Here is a 19,843-nt window from a genome sequence, read left to right as displayed (position 1 = left end):
CCCCCGGAAGGGGGGATTTTTCTATCTTTCCCCTTTCTCACTATCTCTTCTCCCCTGTGTTTTTCTTTCTCTCCCTCTTTCTTTCATTCTTTCTTTCTCCCTGTCCTATCCCCTAGTCCAGGGGTGTCAAACTCAAATACACAGTGGGCCAAAATTCAAAACTGGAACAAAGTCTCGGGCTAACGTTAATATTTATTGAAATATATTTATTCCTCCAGATATAAGAATGAATCTTTTCTTATGGACTCAAACACGTTTTGCTGAAAAACTGAATATGGAACAAGCAAAGCTTAATACTAAACAATATATATATTAGCTGTATAATACCAGTAGGCCAGCTCTAATAGTAAATTGGTATGGCCAAATTTGGCCCGCGGGCCAGAGTTTGACACCTATGCCCTAGTCTATCCCGTCTGTAACAACCAAAAATAAAATAAAATAAATACATAATAATAATAAAGGTCAATCAAATGGACCAATATGGCAAGGCCATGATGAGCCACTTGGTAAAGTAAATCCGCTTGGCATCTTTCTTGGCCTTCAGACAACAATTCTGATGGCTGAAGATCCAAACGGGACAAAAAAAAAAAAAGAAATCCTCTGCCAAAACCTCCGGACAGGCACACAACACCATATAGCATGCATGTAGTGCTCAACAAAATTGCCTGTACAGTGGATGCATATATTTGAGTCTGCAAGACCTATTTAGAGCACCCTCTTTCCTGTATAGTGTATTCTGTGGAGACAGGCAGAGAGTGAAACATGAGTAAAACAACCAAAAATGATGTGGAGTAAAGTGTTGACAGCTGACTGTTGCCAAATGAAACCTACTTACACAACAAGTACAGACATAAGGTATCAATTCATGACAGTCATGTAACTGTTAAAACTTAAATCGTCATTTGTTGTTTACTACATATCCTTATAGCAGCAGCTAAGAGGAGAAACTTGATAGCAATGACAAATCACAGTCTGTTCACGCGGCTTAAAATCATCCCGTTTTACACATCACTGCTTTATTTTGGGAGAGTTTGGAGATGCCGTCGGATTAAAACTTGCCCTTCCTCTTCTTCTGGGCCTTTCTTTTTGAGTTGGAGTCGACGATTAGCTGAGATTGACGCTTCAGTGCCTCACGAGAGATGACGTGAGCCCCGTCCTTGTCACTCTTGTCCTCTGGAACACAATTAAATAATCAGCAATTTCAATGTAATTTAGTCTGTAGTCGTAGCTGGTAGTGTGTAGAAGAACACCAAGTTACCATCACTGTAGGAATCTTCTGCTTGATCCTCAGGTGGCTTGACTTGGGTGCTGTGTTTCCCCTCAATCCTGACGTAGAACTCATAGCAGAAACAGGAAGGCTTAGGCTTAGTGTTAGTCATTGGCAGACTGTGTGTTTGTATGCTCTGTGTTATATTCTCAAACAGAGAAGGTGTTGCTGACTGTTAATGATCATCTACACACACGTGTTTTACTGCCTTTCTCTTAATGGGGAGCCCATGGACAAACTTAAACAAAAGCCTTGACTGAATTTGCAAATGTCAAACATGTTGTTTCAGACTCAGATGATCCATTTCAAGTTTTGAGTTTGTAGGCTTTTGTCTTACCTCCTTTTCTTCCATCTCCTTCATTATAGCTGCCACATCCATCCCCTCAAGCTCTTTCTGCAGGGACTCCAATTTCTGCTCACACTGGGCCATCAGCTCCAGCACCACAAAGTCCTCTGAGTCTGGATGCATGCTGGGAACTGTGTGCTCATCCTGGGAGATGATGAGTGAAAAAAGGAACAAAAGCACATGAAGACTGTGGAGCTCCAGCAGGGCAGTTCTCTCTCTGGGGAGCATTTCCTTTGAAGGTAACACTCTTAAAAAACGTACCCTGAGATGGAGGTTTACTTTGATTACACACGCATTATAAAGGGAGCAGGTAAATGGTAAATGGCCTGTATTTATAAAGTGCTTTACTAGTCCCTAAGGACCCCAAAGCGCTTCACACATCCACTCATCCTCACATTCACACACTGGTGATGGCAGCTACATTGTAGCCACAGCCACCCTGGGGCGCACTGACAGAGGCGAGGCTGCCGGACACCGGGCCCTCTGACCACCACCAGTAGGCAACGGGTGAAGTGTCTTGCCCAAGGACACAACGACTGAGACTGTTGTAGCCGGGGCTCGAACCGGCAACCTTCCAATTACAAGGCGAACTCCCAACTCTTGAGCCACGATTGCCCCATCATGACAATACAAACTGATTTGTAAATAAGGGGACATGAATGACTTGAGCTTAGTATTTAATAATATACTACGGTATACTTGGAACTAACTCGGCAGCTCACTCTCCTGACAACACATAAAGATATTTGGGGTCAACATGAGAGACAGGCTAATGTGAAAGGTAAAAGTGAGGTCACAGGTCAAATGCAAACTATAATGTGATATCCCTATATATCATTGTTGTCAATACAATCAGTGGCCATAGCATTAGTATCACTTTATCTATTGAGCTTGAAGGACAGGTCAGATGTGACATTTTTACCTTCTCTATATGGTGACAACACAGCATGCCTGTAAGAATCCGTTTCTATGTTCAATCAATGTTGCCCCAGTAAATGGAGAAGTTGACGTTGAAGACCTTGTGGTAACATCAGGAATCCTAATAGACTATGGTTGTTTGTACCAGTGAGATGTGCTGAAGATGGTCTGCCAGGTGCTCAACTCCGTGTCGGACGGCACCGAGGGTTTTCACAAGCCGATCCAGTCGCTCTTCGGCTTCATCGCACCTCTGCTGCTCAGCCTGCAGCTGCTGCTCACGCTCCTGCAGCGTCTGCTGGTGGCTAAAAAAAGCACACAGAAAGCGCAGAGGCTTCAGAATAAGTATTAGACACTCGTGTGATCCTCTGAGTCCCATTCACACCAACAGAGAGTCCATGTGATTCACAAACACTGTGACAGCTGCTGCATGACAGAGTTAAATATGTGTCTGACCTGGAGAGTTTAGCCTCCCCAGAATATTTCATCTCTTCAGACTGTTGCTCCAGAAGCTCCTTCTGCTCCTTCAGCTGCAGCAGGACCTCCTCGTTCTCCTCCCGCCGCCTCTCCAGATGTCGACGTGTCTCCTTCTGAGAAGTAAAGTGCTCCTCTAATTCCTACAAACACAAAATGCATGAAAGGAAAATGCATATCAGGAAGCACGCTGTGGGTAGCAGAATGAGCGGAAACCTTTGCACCTGTACATCGGTGATCCCTGTGGCCTCTTTGATGCGTCTGAAGGCCTCCTCAGCAGTCGAAATGTCTTTCTCCTCTTCAGCCAGCATCCTGGTGGTGCTGTGCTGGACCTCACTGCTTAGTTCATCCAGCTGCACAGCTGCTCGCTGTACCTGCACGATGCAACAGCAACCACTGCACATGTCAGGGACCTGGTTTCACTTTACAGAGTCATAATATTGTGTTTGAAGAAACAGACTGCTGTTAATGGGTTGTAGGTCACAGGATGCGCAGGGCTGAGTAAGATTATGTGTGCTCAGTGGTCTCAGCTCACAGCTTTCTGTCTTTTTTTTTTTGAAGCAACACCATCGCTTGAAGGTAGGTGTGGGCGTGTTTATTATAACCACAACAGTTTCTTTCTTTTTTCGCCTGTCCCGTTCAGCACTGTCCATCCATCCATTTTCTTCCACTTATCCGCGGCCGGGTCGCGGGGGCAGCAGCCCAAGCAGAGAGGCCCAGACCTCTCTCTCCCCAGCCACCTCCTCCAGCTTATCTGGGGGGAACACCAAAGTGTTCCCAGGCCAGCCGAGAGATATAATCTCTCCAGTATGTCCTGGGTCTGCCCCGGGGAATCCTCCTGGTGGGACATGCCTGGAAAATCTCGCCCAGGAGGCGCCCAGGGGGCACCCTTGTCAGATGCCCAAACCTTTGACCAAGCTTTTATACTCAGCTCTCTCTTCACCACGACGGACCGTTGCAGTGTCCGCATCACTGTGGCCGCTGCACCAATCTGTCTGTCGATCTCCCGCTCCCTTCTCCTGTCACTCGTGAACAAGACTCAGAGATACTTAAACTCAATACAGGAACTCGTCCCTGACCCAGAGCGGGCACTCCACGTTTTTCCGTTCAGCACTGTAGCAATCACAATTATTGTCTGAGGACCAAGAAAAATGGCCGACACATTTATTTTCCCAAATGGATCATTACGGTTTTGCCATGCTGGTCCACTTGATTGATCTTTGTTATTTGTTTATTTTTATTACTTTTTTTACTCTTAAGTTATTACAATCGGTGCAGACATGACTGGGGGACAGGAAAGACAAAGATGTGGACAAGAGAAGTCTATGTCTTTGCCCTCACCTCACATCGTTCTACCATTGGAGAGACTGATGATGTCACCAAACATCTGTGTCACTAACATCAATGTGATTGGCCTGCTGTGCTGGAGTGAGCAGGAAGGTACTTCTTTATATCTTTGCTCTTTTATTTGTTAGTCAACAATCATCTAATAAACTGAGTACATTAAATGTCTCTCACCCTTCTCTCAACTTTTGCAGCCTGGGCCTTGCGCTCATCAACCTTTTTCCTGTAGCTTGCTATCACTTGGTCCCTCTCCTTACACTCCTTGTGAAGCAGCTCCTCCTGCTGCTGCAACTCAGCCTGCAAAGCAGAAGAAGATGTAGGCTGATGGTGGTGAGTTGTGAGATACAGTGACTCCTTCATTTATGACTCTGGCAAATCAGCTGGATAATGTGAGCGATGCTGAGTGTTTCTTAATCTGAAGTCACAGCAAAGGAAATTACAGGTCACCTTAGCAGCTTCTTTGGAGAGCTGGCTGTCAGTATTCACGACCTGCAGACTGCGAAGCTCCTCTCTGTGCTTCAGGATTTCTGCTTGCAGAGTGTCGAGCTGGCTCTGATACGCCAGACTCTCATCCTGAAGGTGGTAAAGTGAGAGAAATGCAGGCAGAAGCACAAATAAGGCAAAGTGATCAACAAATTAACATCACATCAATGCATAAAATATACAATATTCTGTGTTCACTAATACAACATTTATAAAAAATAAACTTTTAATTATACTACCCTCAGACTTCCTATAATCAGACCCCATCTGGTCTTTAAGTGATGATGTGATGAATCCTTCCGGGTCCAAACTATGCGTTTATTAAGGCTGTTGTGTTTTTAACATGTTTTGTATCTTGTTCTATTGAATCTGAACAAGCCCCTAAAAACAGTCAGTGATCACTGTCGGCCTCTCTCGGTTTTTATTACCGCTGTTCATTTTAAAGCACAGTTATCAAAACCTTACGGTGTAGCTACAGCCCATGCAGCAGTATATTAATGACTAACCTCGTATTGTGGATGGATTATCTCAGTTGTTCTCCTGACTGAAGTTTGGTCCGTTTACAGCATCCTACCATGCAACTGCATTTGTCCCTAACCATCGGGAATCTTCACGTTAACTTTTATCGAGTGGAAAAGTTAGCGTTCATCCTCCAGCTTCACTGTGTTTATGCTAACATAGCTGTGTAGCTAGCTACCACGTAGCACATCATTATATACCAGCTAGCCCAACTTCAGTAACCCTACAAACGTCACTGCTGTTTAGTTTCGCGTCTTCATTTATGTTGGAAGTGATAGCAGTGTTAACTTGTTATTTTCTGTTATATCGCGAGAGTACTATTGCCCGCGGTGAGTTGTTACAGAGATTGAAAATGTGACGTCATTCAGGGGTAAAACCGCAAAGAATTCTGGGAACTCGTGGCAAGAGGTACTAGCGCACGCAGGCTCTCAATTGAAATCAGTTACACAGCGATAAAAAGAAACAAAAAATGGCAAGAAGCTGTTGTATTATTAACTGTACAAGCCGGGCGAGCGACAGCCGCATGAAGCCGACGGTTAAAGCGAATGGTTTTTATCGGATTCCGGCGTGAAAGAGAAATTGTCCAAGCCATGTCTCCAAAGTCAAGAAGAGGAGATGGATGGCCTGGGTTGCCGCTATCCAAAGACCTAATATAACGTTCGAAAACACTACACCTCACATGTTAGTCTGCTCCAAGCATTTCCACAAAGGTAAGTGTTTTGTAGTACTTAATTCGTCTTATATGGCACTGAACAGAAATCATCGCGCTATGCTCCTTTGTTTATTGTGGCTGTGTGTAATGTTTGCTGTGTTTTGTAGGCAAACCAGCCTACAAAATGCTGGAATGCGATCCAGACTGGGCACCCCTCTCAAACAGTGAGATTTGATCAATTTTTTGTGGTTGTTGTTTTTGTTTTGTTGTGCAGCTGTGTTTTTATACAAATCAAGTAATAATGCACAACGGTATACTATTTTGCCTTTGTCCTGTAAGCTTCAATAGTAACATGTAACACTGTTGTCAGTTATAAATAAAGACAGTCCTGATGAAAGACTTGTGCAACACTTACTTTATTTGTATTGGTTCTGACACTGTATATTAGTACAAACTGAAAAGAAAAATAGATTGCGTTGGCCCAAATTTAAGCAAAGCAAAGCACATTGAAGTGTTTCCTGAATGTTCAACAAAGTTGACAAGGTTTTGTTTTCGTTTTGTTTACACATATATGTATACAAATGTTTAAAAGGGGTGTTTATATTTTTATTTTTAAAAACGAAAGAGGGAGATTGTTAACTTGTTATTTTCTGTTACAGTGGGGCAAAAAAGTATTTAGTCAGCCACCGATTGTGCAAGTTCCCCCACTTAAAATGATGACAGAGGTCAGTAATTTGCACCAGAGGTACACTTCAACTGTGAGAGACAGAATGTGAAAAAAAAAAAAATCCATGAATTCACATGGTAGGATTTGTAAAGAATTTATTCGTAAATCAGGGTGGAAAATAAGTATTTGGTCAATAACAAAAATACAACTCAATACTTTGTAACATAACCTTTGTTGGCAATAACAGAGGTCAAACATTTACTATAGGTCTTTACCAGGTTTGCACACACAGTAGCTGGTATTTTGGCCCATTCCTCCATGCAGATCTTCTCAAGAGCAGTGATGTTTTGGGGCTGTCGCCGAGCAACACGGACTTTCAACTCCCGCCACAGATTTTCTATGGGGTTGAGGTCTGGAGACTGGCTAGGCCACTCCAGGACTTTCAAATGCTTCTTACGGAGCCACTCCTTTGTTGCCCGGGCGGTGTGTTTTGGATCATTGTCATGTTGGAAGACCCAGCCTCGTTTCATCTTCAAAGTTCTCACTGATGGAAGGAGGTTTTGGCTCAAAATCTCACGATACTTGGCCCCATTCATTCTGTCCTTAACACGGATCAGTCGTCCTGTCCCCTTGGCAGAAAAACAGCCCCATAGCATGATGTTTCCACCCCCATGCTTCACAGTAGGTATGGTGTTCTTGGGATGCAACTCAGTATTCTTCTTCCTCCAAACACGACGAGTTGAGTTTATACCAAAAAGTTCTACTTTGGTTTCATCTGACCACATGACATTCTCCCAATCCTCTGCTGTATCATCCATGTGCTCTCTGGCAAACTTCAGACGGGCCTGGACATGCACTGGCTTCAGCAGCGGAACACGTCTGGCACTGCGGGATTTGATTCCCTGCCGTTGTAGTGTGTTACTGATGGTGACCTTTGTTACTTTGGTCCCAGCTCTCTGCAGGTCATTCACCAGGTCCCTCCGTGTGGTTCTGGGATCTTTGCTCACCGTTCTCATGATCATTTTGACCCCACGGGATGAGATCTTGCGTGGAGCCCCAGATCGAGGGAGATTATCAGTGGTCTTGTATGTCTTCCATTTTCTGATGATTGCTCCCACAGTTGATTTTTTCACACCAAGCTGCTTGCCTATTGTAGATTCACTCTTCCCAGTCTGGTGCAGGTCTACAATTCTTTTCCTGGTGTCCTTTGAAAGCTCTTTGGTCTTGGCCATGGCGGAGTTTGGAGTCTGACTGGTTGAGGCTGTGGACAGGTGTCTTTTATACAGATGATGAGGTCAAACAGGTGCCATTCATACAGGTAACGAGTGGGGGACAGAAAAGCTTCTTACAGAAGACGTTACAGGTCTGTGAGACCCAGGGATTTTCCTTGTTTGAGGTGACCAAATACTTATTTTCCACCCTGATTTACGAATAAATTCTTTACAAATCCTACCATGTGAATTCATGGATTTTTTTTTTCACATTCTGTCTCTCACAGTTGAAGTGTACCTCTGGTGCAAATTACTGACCTCTGTCATCATTTCAAGTGGGGGAACTTGCACAATCGGTGGCTGACTAAATACTTTTTTGCCCCACTGTATATCACGGCCCACGGTGAGTTGTTGTTATTGTGTGTGAGCAGTAAAACATAGCGTAATGAATAAAGCGCTTGGAGTGAGACCACGACGTCATGTCTTTTGACTTAACAAGCAGAGCTGTTCATTTGAATTTTTTTAGAAATCTCTCAGTCAGAACATGCTATATCATGTTTAGGTGGAAACTAGCGAGCTAACTTCCTGCTAACGTCTAACTCCGTTAAATTTAATAAATCTTGTTTTCATGGATGCCTGGATGTTAAACTTAATTGTTAAACCTTATAAAGCAGCAACGCTGATCATTGTATTAAAGATGAAAGAATTTAGACAGTTTGTAACTCTCAGTGATGCTGCAGTGTTCGTTAGACTTTGGACCCAGAAACGGCGAATGACGTCAGGCTCAAAGAGCAGATTTTTCAGAGTACAGAGATCTTACAGGAAGTGTTTAAGAGACTGTGCTCAGGTACAAGCATGCAGGTGTCTGCTAACGCCTAAAACAGAATTAATGCTGAGAGCAAAGACCAAAATAACCATTTTCAGAGACCAGCTTTGCAATGACTGTTTCAAAAGTATTTAACATAAACCGTTACAGGAGACGGTGCCGACAAAGTCTTGCGTTTTACGAGGAACGCTGGACTGACCTGTAAGTGACTCTTTAATTTCAGGTAGTCAATCATGATGTTCTCGGCCTCCTTGCACTTAAACTGGCTTTTTTCCAGACTGTTCTCCAGGACCCGCAAGTTCTGAAAACAAACACGAATCATTGCTCATTGTGACCTTTGACCTGTCACTATGCACATCTTATAACAAATGAGAACCATATAAAAAGAAACTGAGAGGCAATGACACTTTTTTGTTTTTGAATCAGAGAGGTAACTACCATGGCATTCTCCTCTTTTTTCAAAGTGCGAACACCAGGGGGCGCTACACTGTGCTCTGGTTTCATTCTCCGGTACTCCATCTTCAGCTCTTCACGGCGCCTCTCATAGAGCTCAGTGCCATGTTTTAGGGCATTAAGACGCTTCCTGTTGGATAGCACGCAGTCGTCTAGTGTTCCAATGATCTCCTGTGAGACATGCAGAGGAGGAATGCAGTACAGTCATGCATGCGGACCATGACAACAGATTTAGTGTGCAGTTCTGTGAAGAACTAAGGATACCCTGCTGCTTCCACAGGAATTAAAAATGTAAGTAATCACACACTTAATTGATTGATCATCATCGGTGTGAGCAGGTCTACAGAATTCAGGTATGTTAACACAATCTTCACGGAAGAGGACGTTCCAGTGAACTCACAACAAGCTCAGAGAAACTGCAAAAGCCCTTCATGATCCTTTTTCTCAGTCAGTTGTTAGATATCTTCAGTTTGTTAGCCTTTGGTTTGGATTTTCACCTGTGTGTCTTTCTGCTTAGCACTCCAGGTTTGTGCACCCCCTCCCAGTCTGTTTTAACAGCTCTTAAATGAGCATAACAAATATTTTTCACCAAAATTCAGGTGAAATTCCTATGGTAGTCACTTTTTACCGGGAACTCCACAGATTTAAGGTTGATTAAAACACTCAAAATTCAATGAAAGAAGTGCTCATCACGTTTACATGTTCAAGTGCATAGTGTTGCGGATGTCATAAGGCCTGGAAGCAATCACATGTAAAACACAATATTTATGAGTGTTTTAAGTCGTAAATCGGGGCGATTTGACCCGATCACGACAGGAAGGTTAGTTTGCTCTTTTTTTCTTGCCTTTTTCAGTTTGGTATTCTAGTTCATTTTCTCTTTTATTCTCAGCCCTGACTCGGTCCTTTGTAATTCCCTAGTTTGTTTTCCTGCCCCCTGCGCTCTCTGTGTCAAGTCTGTTTATTTCCTGAGATCTGTTACTTGTTTTACTTTGTTGAGTTTTTTGTCTTTTGTGCTCTGTATTTAGTTATACATTCATTGTCTTGTTTTCTCACTTAGGTTTAGCTGCCCTCCCTGGCATGCCTATTTGTTCCTTCAGTTTGTCTCAGTTCTTTGTTGTGTCCTCTCTCATGGTTGCGTGTCTTCTAGCTGTTGGCTCTTTAGTTTTGGACCCTCGTTCCTGGCCAGCCTTTGTTTTGTATTTTGAGTTTATTTCCTTTCCTGTCCTGCATTTGGGTCCAAATCTTGTGTGCCACACAGCTGGACATGACAAACCCAAAACAGCTTAAGCAGATAGTCTGCACACCTTAGTGAGCATGTAAAAGGTTAAGGGCCGTGGAGGGCTGATGATTTAGGGACCTACGAGTCACTGAGTGGACCGTGGACACCTCTACATACCCAAGTATTCCAGAGTCAGTGTGAGGCCATCTGTCCCACAGCTAAAGCTCGGACCAAACTGGGTCATCAACACGATAATGTTGATGACCCAGTTTGATCAGGATGAGCACCATTTCCAATAGAACGACTGGAAAACCAAAGAATCAAGGTGCTGCAGAGCTCAGAGAGCTGTGCAGAAATGAATGGTGCAAACCGCAGTGAAGTGATCGTACCTATCCCTACAACCAAAACTTCAAATGATTTCACGTTGCGCTTACATGACTCTGGTAATTTAAACCTTGGAAAAGATCTTTAAAGTGTTATTTGATCCCCCATTAATGGTAAACTTGATCCTTCGTAATTTGCTCATCAGCAGAGTGAAAGTGTTGATGATGCTAAACCCTTTATATTAAAGTCTGTCTAAGAGCACCTCAAAAAATCCAGTCCTCATGTTAGACTTCTGTTTGCTGACCTCTCTGCTTTTAATAAGATGCAGCCTCACGTTCCAAACTCCCAGAACAGCTCCTGATGCTGACTTTAAACTTCCTACTGACGAGTCGACAGGTCCTCGTTAACAAATGTCCGGCAGGACTGTGTCATGCTCTGGTTCCCCTCAGGGATGTGTTCTCGTTATTATGTATGCCGACAGCTGCAGGACTTCTTCTGAGGACAGATTTATAATTGCCTGATATCACTGTCCTGTGAGTCTGTCTACGGCCCTGTTTCACCTGAATTTGTGAAGTAGTGTGATGATAACTATCTGGAGCTAAATGTGTGTCAAAAACAAAAGAAATGATCATTGATTTCAGACGCGTAACCCTGAGTATAAAGCGAGTGTTATTTGTGAGATAGTGCAGTCTTATAAATATCTCGGCACAGCCTTTGACAAATATCTCCATCATAAAACAGGATCAACAGAGAATGTGTTAGTAGGGACGTTTTATGGCATTTTTATTGTTAATTTATTGAAAGTCTTTGAAGATTTTCTTTTATCTGCTGGCTCAGTATGTATCAAGGATAGAAACTCGCTCGGCAGTGTTGTTAATAAGTTGGTCGCCGTGACCTTGGACCCGACCCAGTGTAGAATAAACTAAACTTAAAGTCCTTCATTAAAATTCAGAAACCTAAAATCCTCGTTTCTCAGCTCTTAGATTACTTACTGCTGACAGATGATGAATATTTCTGTGGATGTTTATTCTTATACATTTCTCCTTGTTATTCTATTTATTTATTTCATCCTTATGTTATTTTTCTTGATCTCTGCTTTACTGTGCATCAAAGCTGGTTTAAAGACTGTGTGTTATGTGTAAGCTGCAAGCAAAAAACTCTTTTTGGGATTAATGAAGTCGAATCTGAATTAGTGCTGTCAAGAAGAGTGGACCAAAATTGCCCCACAGTGATGTGACAGATTGATAAAGTCACAAAAACATTGCTGCAGCTTATTGCTGCTCAGTCACTGACGGACTTATTTCTTCACAGTACTGCATTTCAAGTAAAATCGGAGTTCAGGGTGCGTGCACAGGCTTCCTCTCACCTTCACAGACTTGTTGCGGTTGGATTCCCTCTCCCTTGCTCTGTTTTGAAAGGCCGCTCTGATCACCTGCTCATCACGCTAAGAGGAAGACACCAGCGTCACCAAAAATGAATTCTAAAACACATTTTTTGAGTGGGATAAACGTGGTTAAAAAAGAGGAAAAGAAGGAGGATTGTTGTCTCCAGCTTCATAAGGACCAGAAATGGCTTCCTGCTAGGTAGGCCAGGTTCCTCAGTCTGTGTGTGACTGCACTATTATCTTCTTTATTTTAAATTAAATAAAGTTCAGATCAGCATTCAAACATCTTTAGCTTGTGTTGTGACCATCTTACAGCATGAGCTCCTGCCAGCTTCCTGTGCAGCCTCCTGTTGTCCTCCCTCAGCTGATGGATCAGCTCCTGGTTCTTCATGATGGCAGCTTCATGTCTGTCATAGCACGCTTTTCTCTCCACCTCTATGGACACGTTTCATCACCACCACAATAATACAGAGAAACAGGTGACCCACAGTCACCTGCTGAATTTATCGGCTCTAAGTCAATTATAAGAGTGTTAAAGTTCATTTAAGGACCTAAATGGCAGTTTGCTGTTTTTCACTCAGCTGCTTCGTCTCGACTCTTTGTGTTCCAGGTGTTGCACTTTCTGCAGTTTATCACAGATGTGAGTAATGAAAGAGCTGTGTGAGATAACTGTGTAAATCATGCTGATTGTAAAATGCTTCATAAAGTTAAAATGAAATATCCTCAAGCTGGATGCTTACCTGTGCGTTTCTGTGCCATCGTTTTTTTTCTTCTGATGGAAGAAAGATGGAACTCGGCAGGACCCTGAGTGTCCCTGTCAGACGGTCACAGCTGTTGCTCGATATAACCAAAATAAGGTTGCAGTGTTTTATATAAAATTAAAGTACACCTGCCTCAGACAGACAGACCACTGTTGCTTGTGTTTACCTCACAGTGACTGTATGATTTACATTCATTAGATGGGATTTCAGATGAGGAGTAGCGATCATTCAGGATGGAAGCAGAACCTCCATAATACAGATCTGATTGTCACGAGAATCAAGCTATGGTTCATGTGTAAAACAAATCATTATCTTCAGTAATCAGTCCCAGGTGTTTTGGAGACTATACAAACAATAACATTGTTGTTTAAATTATATTTAATTTAATAACTGTACAATACTCTCTGTATATAGTAACCATTGTCCTTAATGTAAATATGTAAGAACAATTGTGTATGTTTCTGTCCTGTGTCCTGTTTGTTTGTATATGTGTCTTTTTGGCTGCTGTTACAACCAAATTTCCCCTTGTGGGACAATTAAAGGATTATTCTATTCTATTTATTTTACAGCTTAAAATCAATCACAGTTTAGGGCACTGAGAATTTTAGAAGACAAGTCGTTTTATTCATTCTCTGCAGCTCATTTAAAGACACTGATCAGCTGCAGGTGTCGAAACTTTGTCCTAATCAACACGAACTGGAGACAGCAAGCGTCTTTATCCGTGAGCTCTTTCATCGCTCAAATCTGTGATAAACTGCAGAAAATGCAACACCTGAAACACGAAGAGCGGAACAAGCCGCTAAGGTGCAACAGCTGCCTCCAGCTGAGCTGAAACCCGCCGAACAAACTTACCGAGCAGTCTGATTTTCCGCTTCAGCCCCGTGATGTGTTCAGCTGCCATCGCTGTGACTTTTCGGTGTTTCATTCAGTCAGTGGCGGAAAACGAAGCCTTTGTTTCTGTTGGAGTTGGTCGCAGTGTTGCCTAGCAACGTGTACACCTAAAGCCAAACCAGGGCTCGTTGAATGAATAGTCGCGTCTTTCTCCATTCACTCCAGTAAGGATCACTGAGTCTCGCGATAGTTCAGGTGTTGTGCCAGAAAGTGATTGCCGTCCGCGGGAGCGCGCAGCTGCTTAAAGCTGTAGGGCCCAGATCCGTTACATAGACAGGGTCAAACTGGGATAACGTGCAAAACACACATTCATGCCTTTGTTATTATGTAGGGCCAGGAGTGACTTGAATGAATGAATTAAATTGGCCATTAATTAATTCATTAAATGTTTCATTAATTATTTAATCAGAATCAGAATACTGAGAAATAGCACTAATATATACAGATCACTCAATTATAAATATCAAGAATGAACAGAGGTGATTATAAATAAATATCAAGAATACTGACAAAGAATATTACAGAGTAGTAAAGAGTGTGCGCAAAAGACTGCAACTATTGCAGTGTTTACAGTGTGTTAGAGGAGGAGTTGTACAGGGAGATGGCCATTAGTGATGGGTCGTTCGCGAACGAAATGGCTCTTAGAGCCGACTCTTTGAAGTGAACGACGCGAGCCGGCTCCTTATTGGGAGCCGTGAGGTTTTTTATTTCTTTCTCTCACCCTCTCTCTCGCCCTTTTTTCCGCTAAACTCCGCATGCGCGGCCTGTACTTTGCGCTGGGCATAGGGGGGAGGGGCGTTACACTCACCGTAGCACAGGAACAGAGCCAGAGAGAAAGAGAGCGAGGGACAACAACGTCACATTAGAAAGGTATAGTAATCATCCACTATTTTCAGTTGCAGATGATAAAGGATTCAGAAATTATGCAGGCCCATATGACAGAGAATCGGCATCGTCTTTTTGTTTTAATATTTTAATTTATATTTAATTGTGTTGTGGTTTGTAGTGTTTTGTGTTGTTTCACGTTAAATTTGTTTAAAAGGAAAAAGCTGAAAATTTAAATAGTTAAAAATTTAAAATGTAAATAGTTGTTTTTTGTATTATATGATTTATTTATTACATTTTATGTGGAGTGAATAAATAAAGTATATTTATGGTGGCCCTTAGAGACAAAGCACGTACAAACTCCAAAACGCGTACAAACTCCAAAACGCGTACAAACTCCAAAACGCGTAAAAACTCCAAAACGCGTACAAACTCCAAAACGCGTACAGACTCCAAAACGCGTACAGACTCCAAAACGCGTAAAAACTCAGAAGCACGTACAAAAGACAACAGAAGTGCTCCAGGATGCTGGGCGCAGTGTTGAGCTTTTGTTACCTAGTGGCTACACAAGCCAGGAAGTATCAACAACCGGATTTGGTGTGTGGTAGTAACAGGTAAATGAACTTTTTTTTTTAAATTATTTGAATAAATATGAGTGCTTGTCTATAAATACACAAACCATACACACATGCTTTCAATTGTGTAATTTAAGTGATCTGGGTAGCTCTGTTTTGGAAGTTCAGTAAACGCTAGAAATGTGTTTTGGAGTTTGTACGTGCTTTATGGAGTTTGTATATGCTTTAGAGTTTGTACGTGCTTTGTCTCTAGGGGCCATATATAAACATATATAAATAAAACCCCCTTTTTTAACATTAGTAATTCCTTTTCTGCATAATTTTATATTATTGCTAATGATTAAATAATTAAAGCAACAAAACAACCTGAAGAGCCGGTTCGGAGCCGTAAGAGCCAGCTCTTTTTAGTGAGCCGAGACGAAAGAGCCGGATCTCTAAAAAGAGCCGGAAATCCCATCACTAATGGCCACAGACACTTCCTGTGTCATTCAGCTGTGCTTTTTGGTAATCTCACGCTGTGTCCCATTTCAGGGTCTGCACGCTTGAAGTACGCATTTTAAGTGCGGTTACGTCACCGCCACGCGACGACGGCTGTCCCAATTCGAAGTGTACTTCAAATGCATACTCCAAATGCGCCGTCGATTTCCCCAAATATCAAGCGTGGTCCGGTGCACGCTTCGTGGTCCCATATATCCCACAATTCATAGCGCGGTGGTGGGTGTGGATAATTTTGCCGCAAAATACGGCAGAAGGGAGCGGCCGAAAAGTGAACTGTCAAAAGTAAGTACTGAATATGACGTCACTTATTCATGTGCGAATGTTTAATAATGAAGAACATTAAAACATTGCTGTTGGCCACATGTCGGCAAAGTTATGTGACACTAGTGATGTTTGTACTTTCAGCATTAACTTGGTTTTAAAGCCTCTACTTCTAAATATACATATAGTCGACCTTAATCTTACAGAGAATCAGATGATTTTATGGATTAATAAGTCAGTCATATATCCACAAACACAACAAGCTGAAAGTCAGTGATATAGATTTATATATATATATATATATATATATATATATATATATGTGAGTGATATGTTTTATTGATTAGCATTCAAATATCTCAGTGAAGACAGAACAAAGATCTACCACAAAGCAAGAAAGCATGAGACAAGGCTAATCAAAAGGTATTGGCTGAAGCATTTGCTTATTACGCCAACCCTTTTAACAAAAGATCTTTTAGCATGCAGCTCCTGTACACAGGGCTCGAAGCAAATAATAAAACAAAGCAAAAACAAAACAAACAAACAAACAAACAAGAAAAAAACAAAAAAACAAAAAACTTTCCACCTTAGATAAGTAACTACATCAAAGCAAAAGAATCAAGAGGTTTTTTTGTTTTTTATTTTTGTTTTTTTTTGCTCTTTTCATTCTTGATATATATATTTTTCTAATACTCTATTTTTAAACATATTTTTAAACAAGGAAAATGAACTACACCTTTTTAAATCACTGTCATAACTATTCCACAGGTTAACTCCTCTAACAGAAACACATCTCTGCTTTATATTTGTCCTTATCTTGTTTTTTTTTAAAGAAATCTGTTCCCCTTAAGTCATATTGACTCTCTCTGACTTTGAACAGCTTGTGAGTACTGGGGCAAAGCAAGTTATTTTGTGCTTTATACATTATCTGTGCCATTTTATATTCAACTAAATCATAAAATTTCAGGGTATTCAGATTAATAAACAAAATGTTAGTTGGTTCTATATAGTTTGATTGGTTTATAATTCTTATAGCTCTTTTTTGCAACTTGAAAATAGGAAGAGTGTTCGTTTTATATGCATTACCCCATATCTCCAGACAGTAAGTCATATATGGAAGCAACAGAGTACAATAGAGTGTGTATAATGATTTTTTGTTCAGGACATGCTTTGTTTTATAGAGAATAGCAATGGTTTTTGACATTTTTGTTTTCACATGGTTTATATGAGACTTCCAACTCAGCTTATCATCAATTATCACTCCAAGAAATTTATTTTCGTACACTCTTTCAATTTCAATTCCATTAACCCTGATTTTAGATACATTTTTCATTTGTCTAGTGCCAAAAATAATCAATTTTGTTTTCTTTATATTTAATGATAACTTATTTACATCAAACCAGTTTTTTAATATATTTAACTCCTTTTCCGCTGTAGTCAGAAGCTGTTCTAGGTTTTTACCTGAGCAATACAGAGTGGTATCATCAGCAAACAATACACATTTTAACAGTTTGGAAATGCTACATATGTCATTTATGTATAATATAAATAATTTAGGGCCCAGCACGGAGCCCTGAGGAACACCACAAGTTACCTTCAACTGCTTAGATTTTACATTATTGAATTCGACATATTGATATCTGTCATCCAGGTAACTTTTCATCCACTTGTATGCTAACCCTCTTATGCCATATCTCTCTAGTTTATTCATTAATATAGAATGATCAATCGTATCAAACGCCTTTTTTAAGTCTATAAAAACACCAACAGTATATTCCTTATTATCTATAGCATTAGATATCCCTTCTACAAGTTCCATCACTGCCATCGAAGTGGACCTTTTCACTCTAAAGCCATATTGGTTATCACTTAGGAGATTATGCTTCTCAATATATTTATCAAGTCTATTAACAAATAACTTTTCTAAAATTTTTGAGAACTGTGGGAGCAGTGATATTGGCCTATAATTGGTAAACTGACTTCTCTCTCCGTTTTTATGGATTGGAATAACTTTTGCTATTTTCATTTGTGAGGGAAATACACCAGTTTGAAAGGACAGATTACAAATGTATGCGAAAGGTTGCACTATATATTCTATAATACTTTTAACTAATATTATGTCAATACCAAAACAGTCAGTGGACTTTTTATTTTTAAATGTCTTCACAATGTTAATTATTTCTCTATGAGTTACAGCACCAATAAACATGGAGGACACATTCTGAGTAATATGTTTATTTAGGTCGTTATTATTTCTTGACTCTGGAATTTCTTTTGCTAAATTAAAGCCAACATTTACAAAGAAATCATTGAATTCATTTGCAATGTCTTTAGTTTTATCAAGCACAATATCTTTATCTTTTTTAAAATAATCTGGATAATTCTTATTTTTTGAGCCCTTTTTGATTATACTATTTAATATCCTCCATGTTTCTTGTGTGTTACTTCTACTTTGCTCCAATAATTTGTGGTAATATTCTTTCTTACTTGTTCTTATAATATTTACTAATCTATTTTTATATAACTTCTACTTTATTTCAGCATCTTTTGTCCTCTGTTTTATGAATCTCTTATATAGATTATTTTTCTTTTTACATGCATCTTCTATCCCCTTTGTCATCCATGGCTTATTTGATCTGTGATGCTTTCTAGTGATTTTCATTAAAGGACAATGTTTTTCATATAGTGAAATTACAGTTGATAAGAATGCATCATATGCACTATTTGAATCTTCATTTGCAAAAACCTCATTCCAATTGTGTTCCTTTAAGTCCACCTGGAGGGCAGCAATGGCTCTTGTTGTTCTAAGTCGTATCATATCAAATATTTGATTCTTTTGTTTAGTTTTAATCCCAAAATAATTTTGAAAAATTGCAAAAACAGGAAGATGATCGCTTATATCAGTTATAAGAAGTCCACCTACTATTTCATGGTCAATTTTATTTGTGAATATATTATCTATCAATGTAGCTGTATCAATTGTTATTCTACTTGGTTTTATAATTACAGGGAAAAGGGAGTTACTATACATTGTATTTATGAAATCTGTTGTTTTCTGATGTCCATTTGGGTTTAGCAAATCTATATTAAAATCACCACAAATTATTTGCACTTTTTTATCATTTAGGTTGCTAAACATAGCAGCAAGTTTTTCATTGAATGTCTCAAGGCATGAACCTGGTGTCCTATAGATGCAACTTATAATTATATTGTTAGCTTTTTCAACATGGATTTCAATAGTGACACATTCCAATACGTTATCTATGGTGCTTGACATACATTCAATCAGACTACATTTCAAAACTTTATCTACATATAAGGCAACACCGCCTCCTTTTTTATTCACCCTGTTCATTGTAAATAATTCGTATCCTTCCAGTCCCATTTCACTAATTTTCTCATTATCGAGCCATGTTTCTGATATTGCAATTATATTAAACTTTTTTAACTTACTTAAACATTCTGTAATTTTAGAAAAATTTTTATACAGGCTTCTACTATTGAGATGTATGACCGACAATGCATTTGCCATTTTAATATTCATATTGAATTGGTCATCTGTATAGTACTCACAAGTATTATTGGTGTTATTGTAGAAGTGGGTATCTGGGTCAATGTTACTTTCAGGGTCATGCATGTTGTGCTCTGCATAGTTAAACGTTTTGAAGTTCGTTTTCTCAGCGTGTGTGGCAAAATAACCACCTTGACAGTCCTTTTCATAATCAAATTCTTCCTCTTCAATATCTCTGAATGGAAACCTATAATCTGTGTCCAAACTTGTCATTTATGTGTTTTTGTTTTTGTTGTTGTTTTTTGAGCCGTAAGGCCAGAGACACTTTCCATACCCATTGTTCATTATCCAATCGTCACTTTTCCAATAGATTCCAGAGCAGATTCCTGATTATTTATATTGCTCTAAGTCTTTGAGTTCTCTTATCATCACAACTT

The 19,843-nt window shown here is 40.3% G+C and overlaps 1 protein-coding gene across 1 annotated transcript; it reads right to left on the bottom strand.

The window, feature by feature from the left end:
• Positions 1 to 985: 985 nt before the first annotated feature.
• On the bottom strand, positions 986 to 13,887 carry LOC146515998 (outer dynein arm-docking complex subunit 3-like). The gene is made up of 13 exons (XM_085161572.1): positions 13,698 to 13,887; positions 12,398 to 12,519; positions 12,067 to 12,144; positions 9,143 to 9,328; positions 8,904 to 9,005; positions 4,794 to 4,919; positions 4,521 to 4,643; positions 3,227 to 3,376; positions 2,985 to 3,145; positions 2,677 to 2,833; positions 1,605 to 1,757; positions 1,259 to 1,337; positions 986 to 1,173 (listed from the first exon to the last, which is right to left on the bottom strand). Exons 1-13 carry the CDS (start codon positions 13,768 to 13,770, stop codon positions 1,049 to 1,051), a joined length of 1,635 nt encoding a protein of 544 aa, XP_085017698.1. The 5' UTR covers positions 13,771 to 13,887; the 3' UTR covers positions 986 to 1,048.
• Positions 13,888 to 19,843: the final 5,956 nt, after the last annotated feature.

This window comes from Neolamprologus multifasciatus, chromosome 6, assembly GCF_963576455.1.
Source record: "Neolamprologus multifasciatus chromosome 6, fNeoMul1.2, whole genome shotgun sequence".
NCBI lineage: Eukaryota > Metazoa > Chordata > Actinopteri > Cichliformes > Cichlidae > Neolamprologus > Neolamprologus multifasciatus.
Note: the sequence above shows the minus strand (reverse complement) of the source record. Positions and strands in the feature narration are given on the sequence as shown.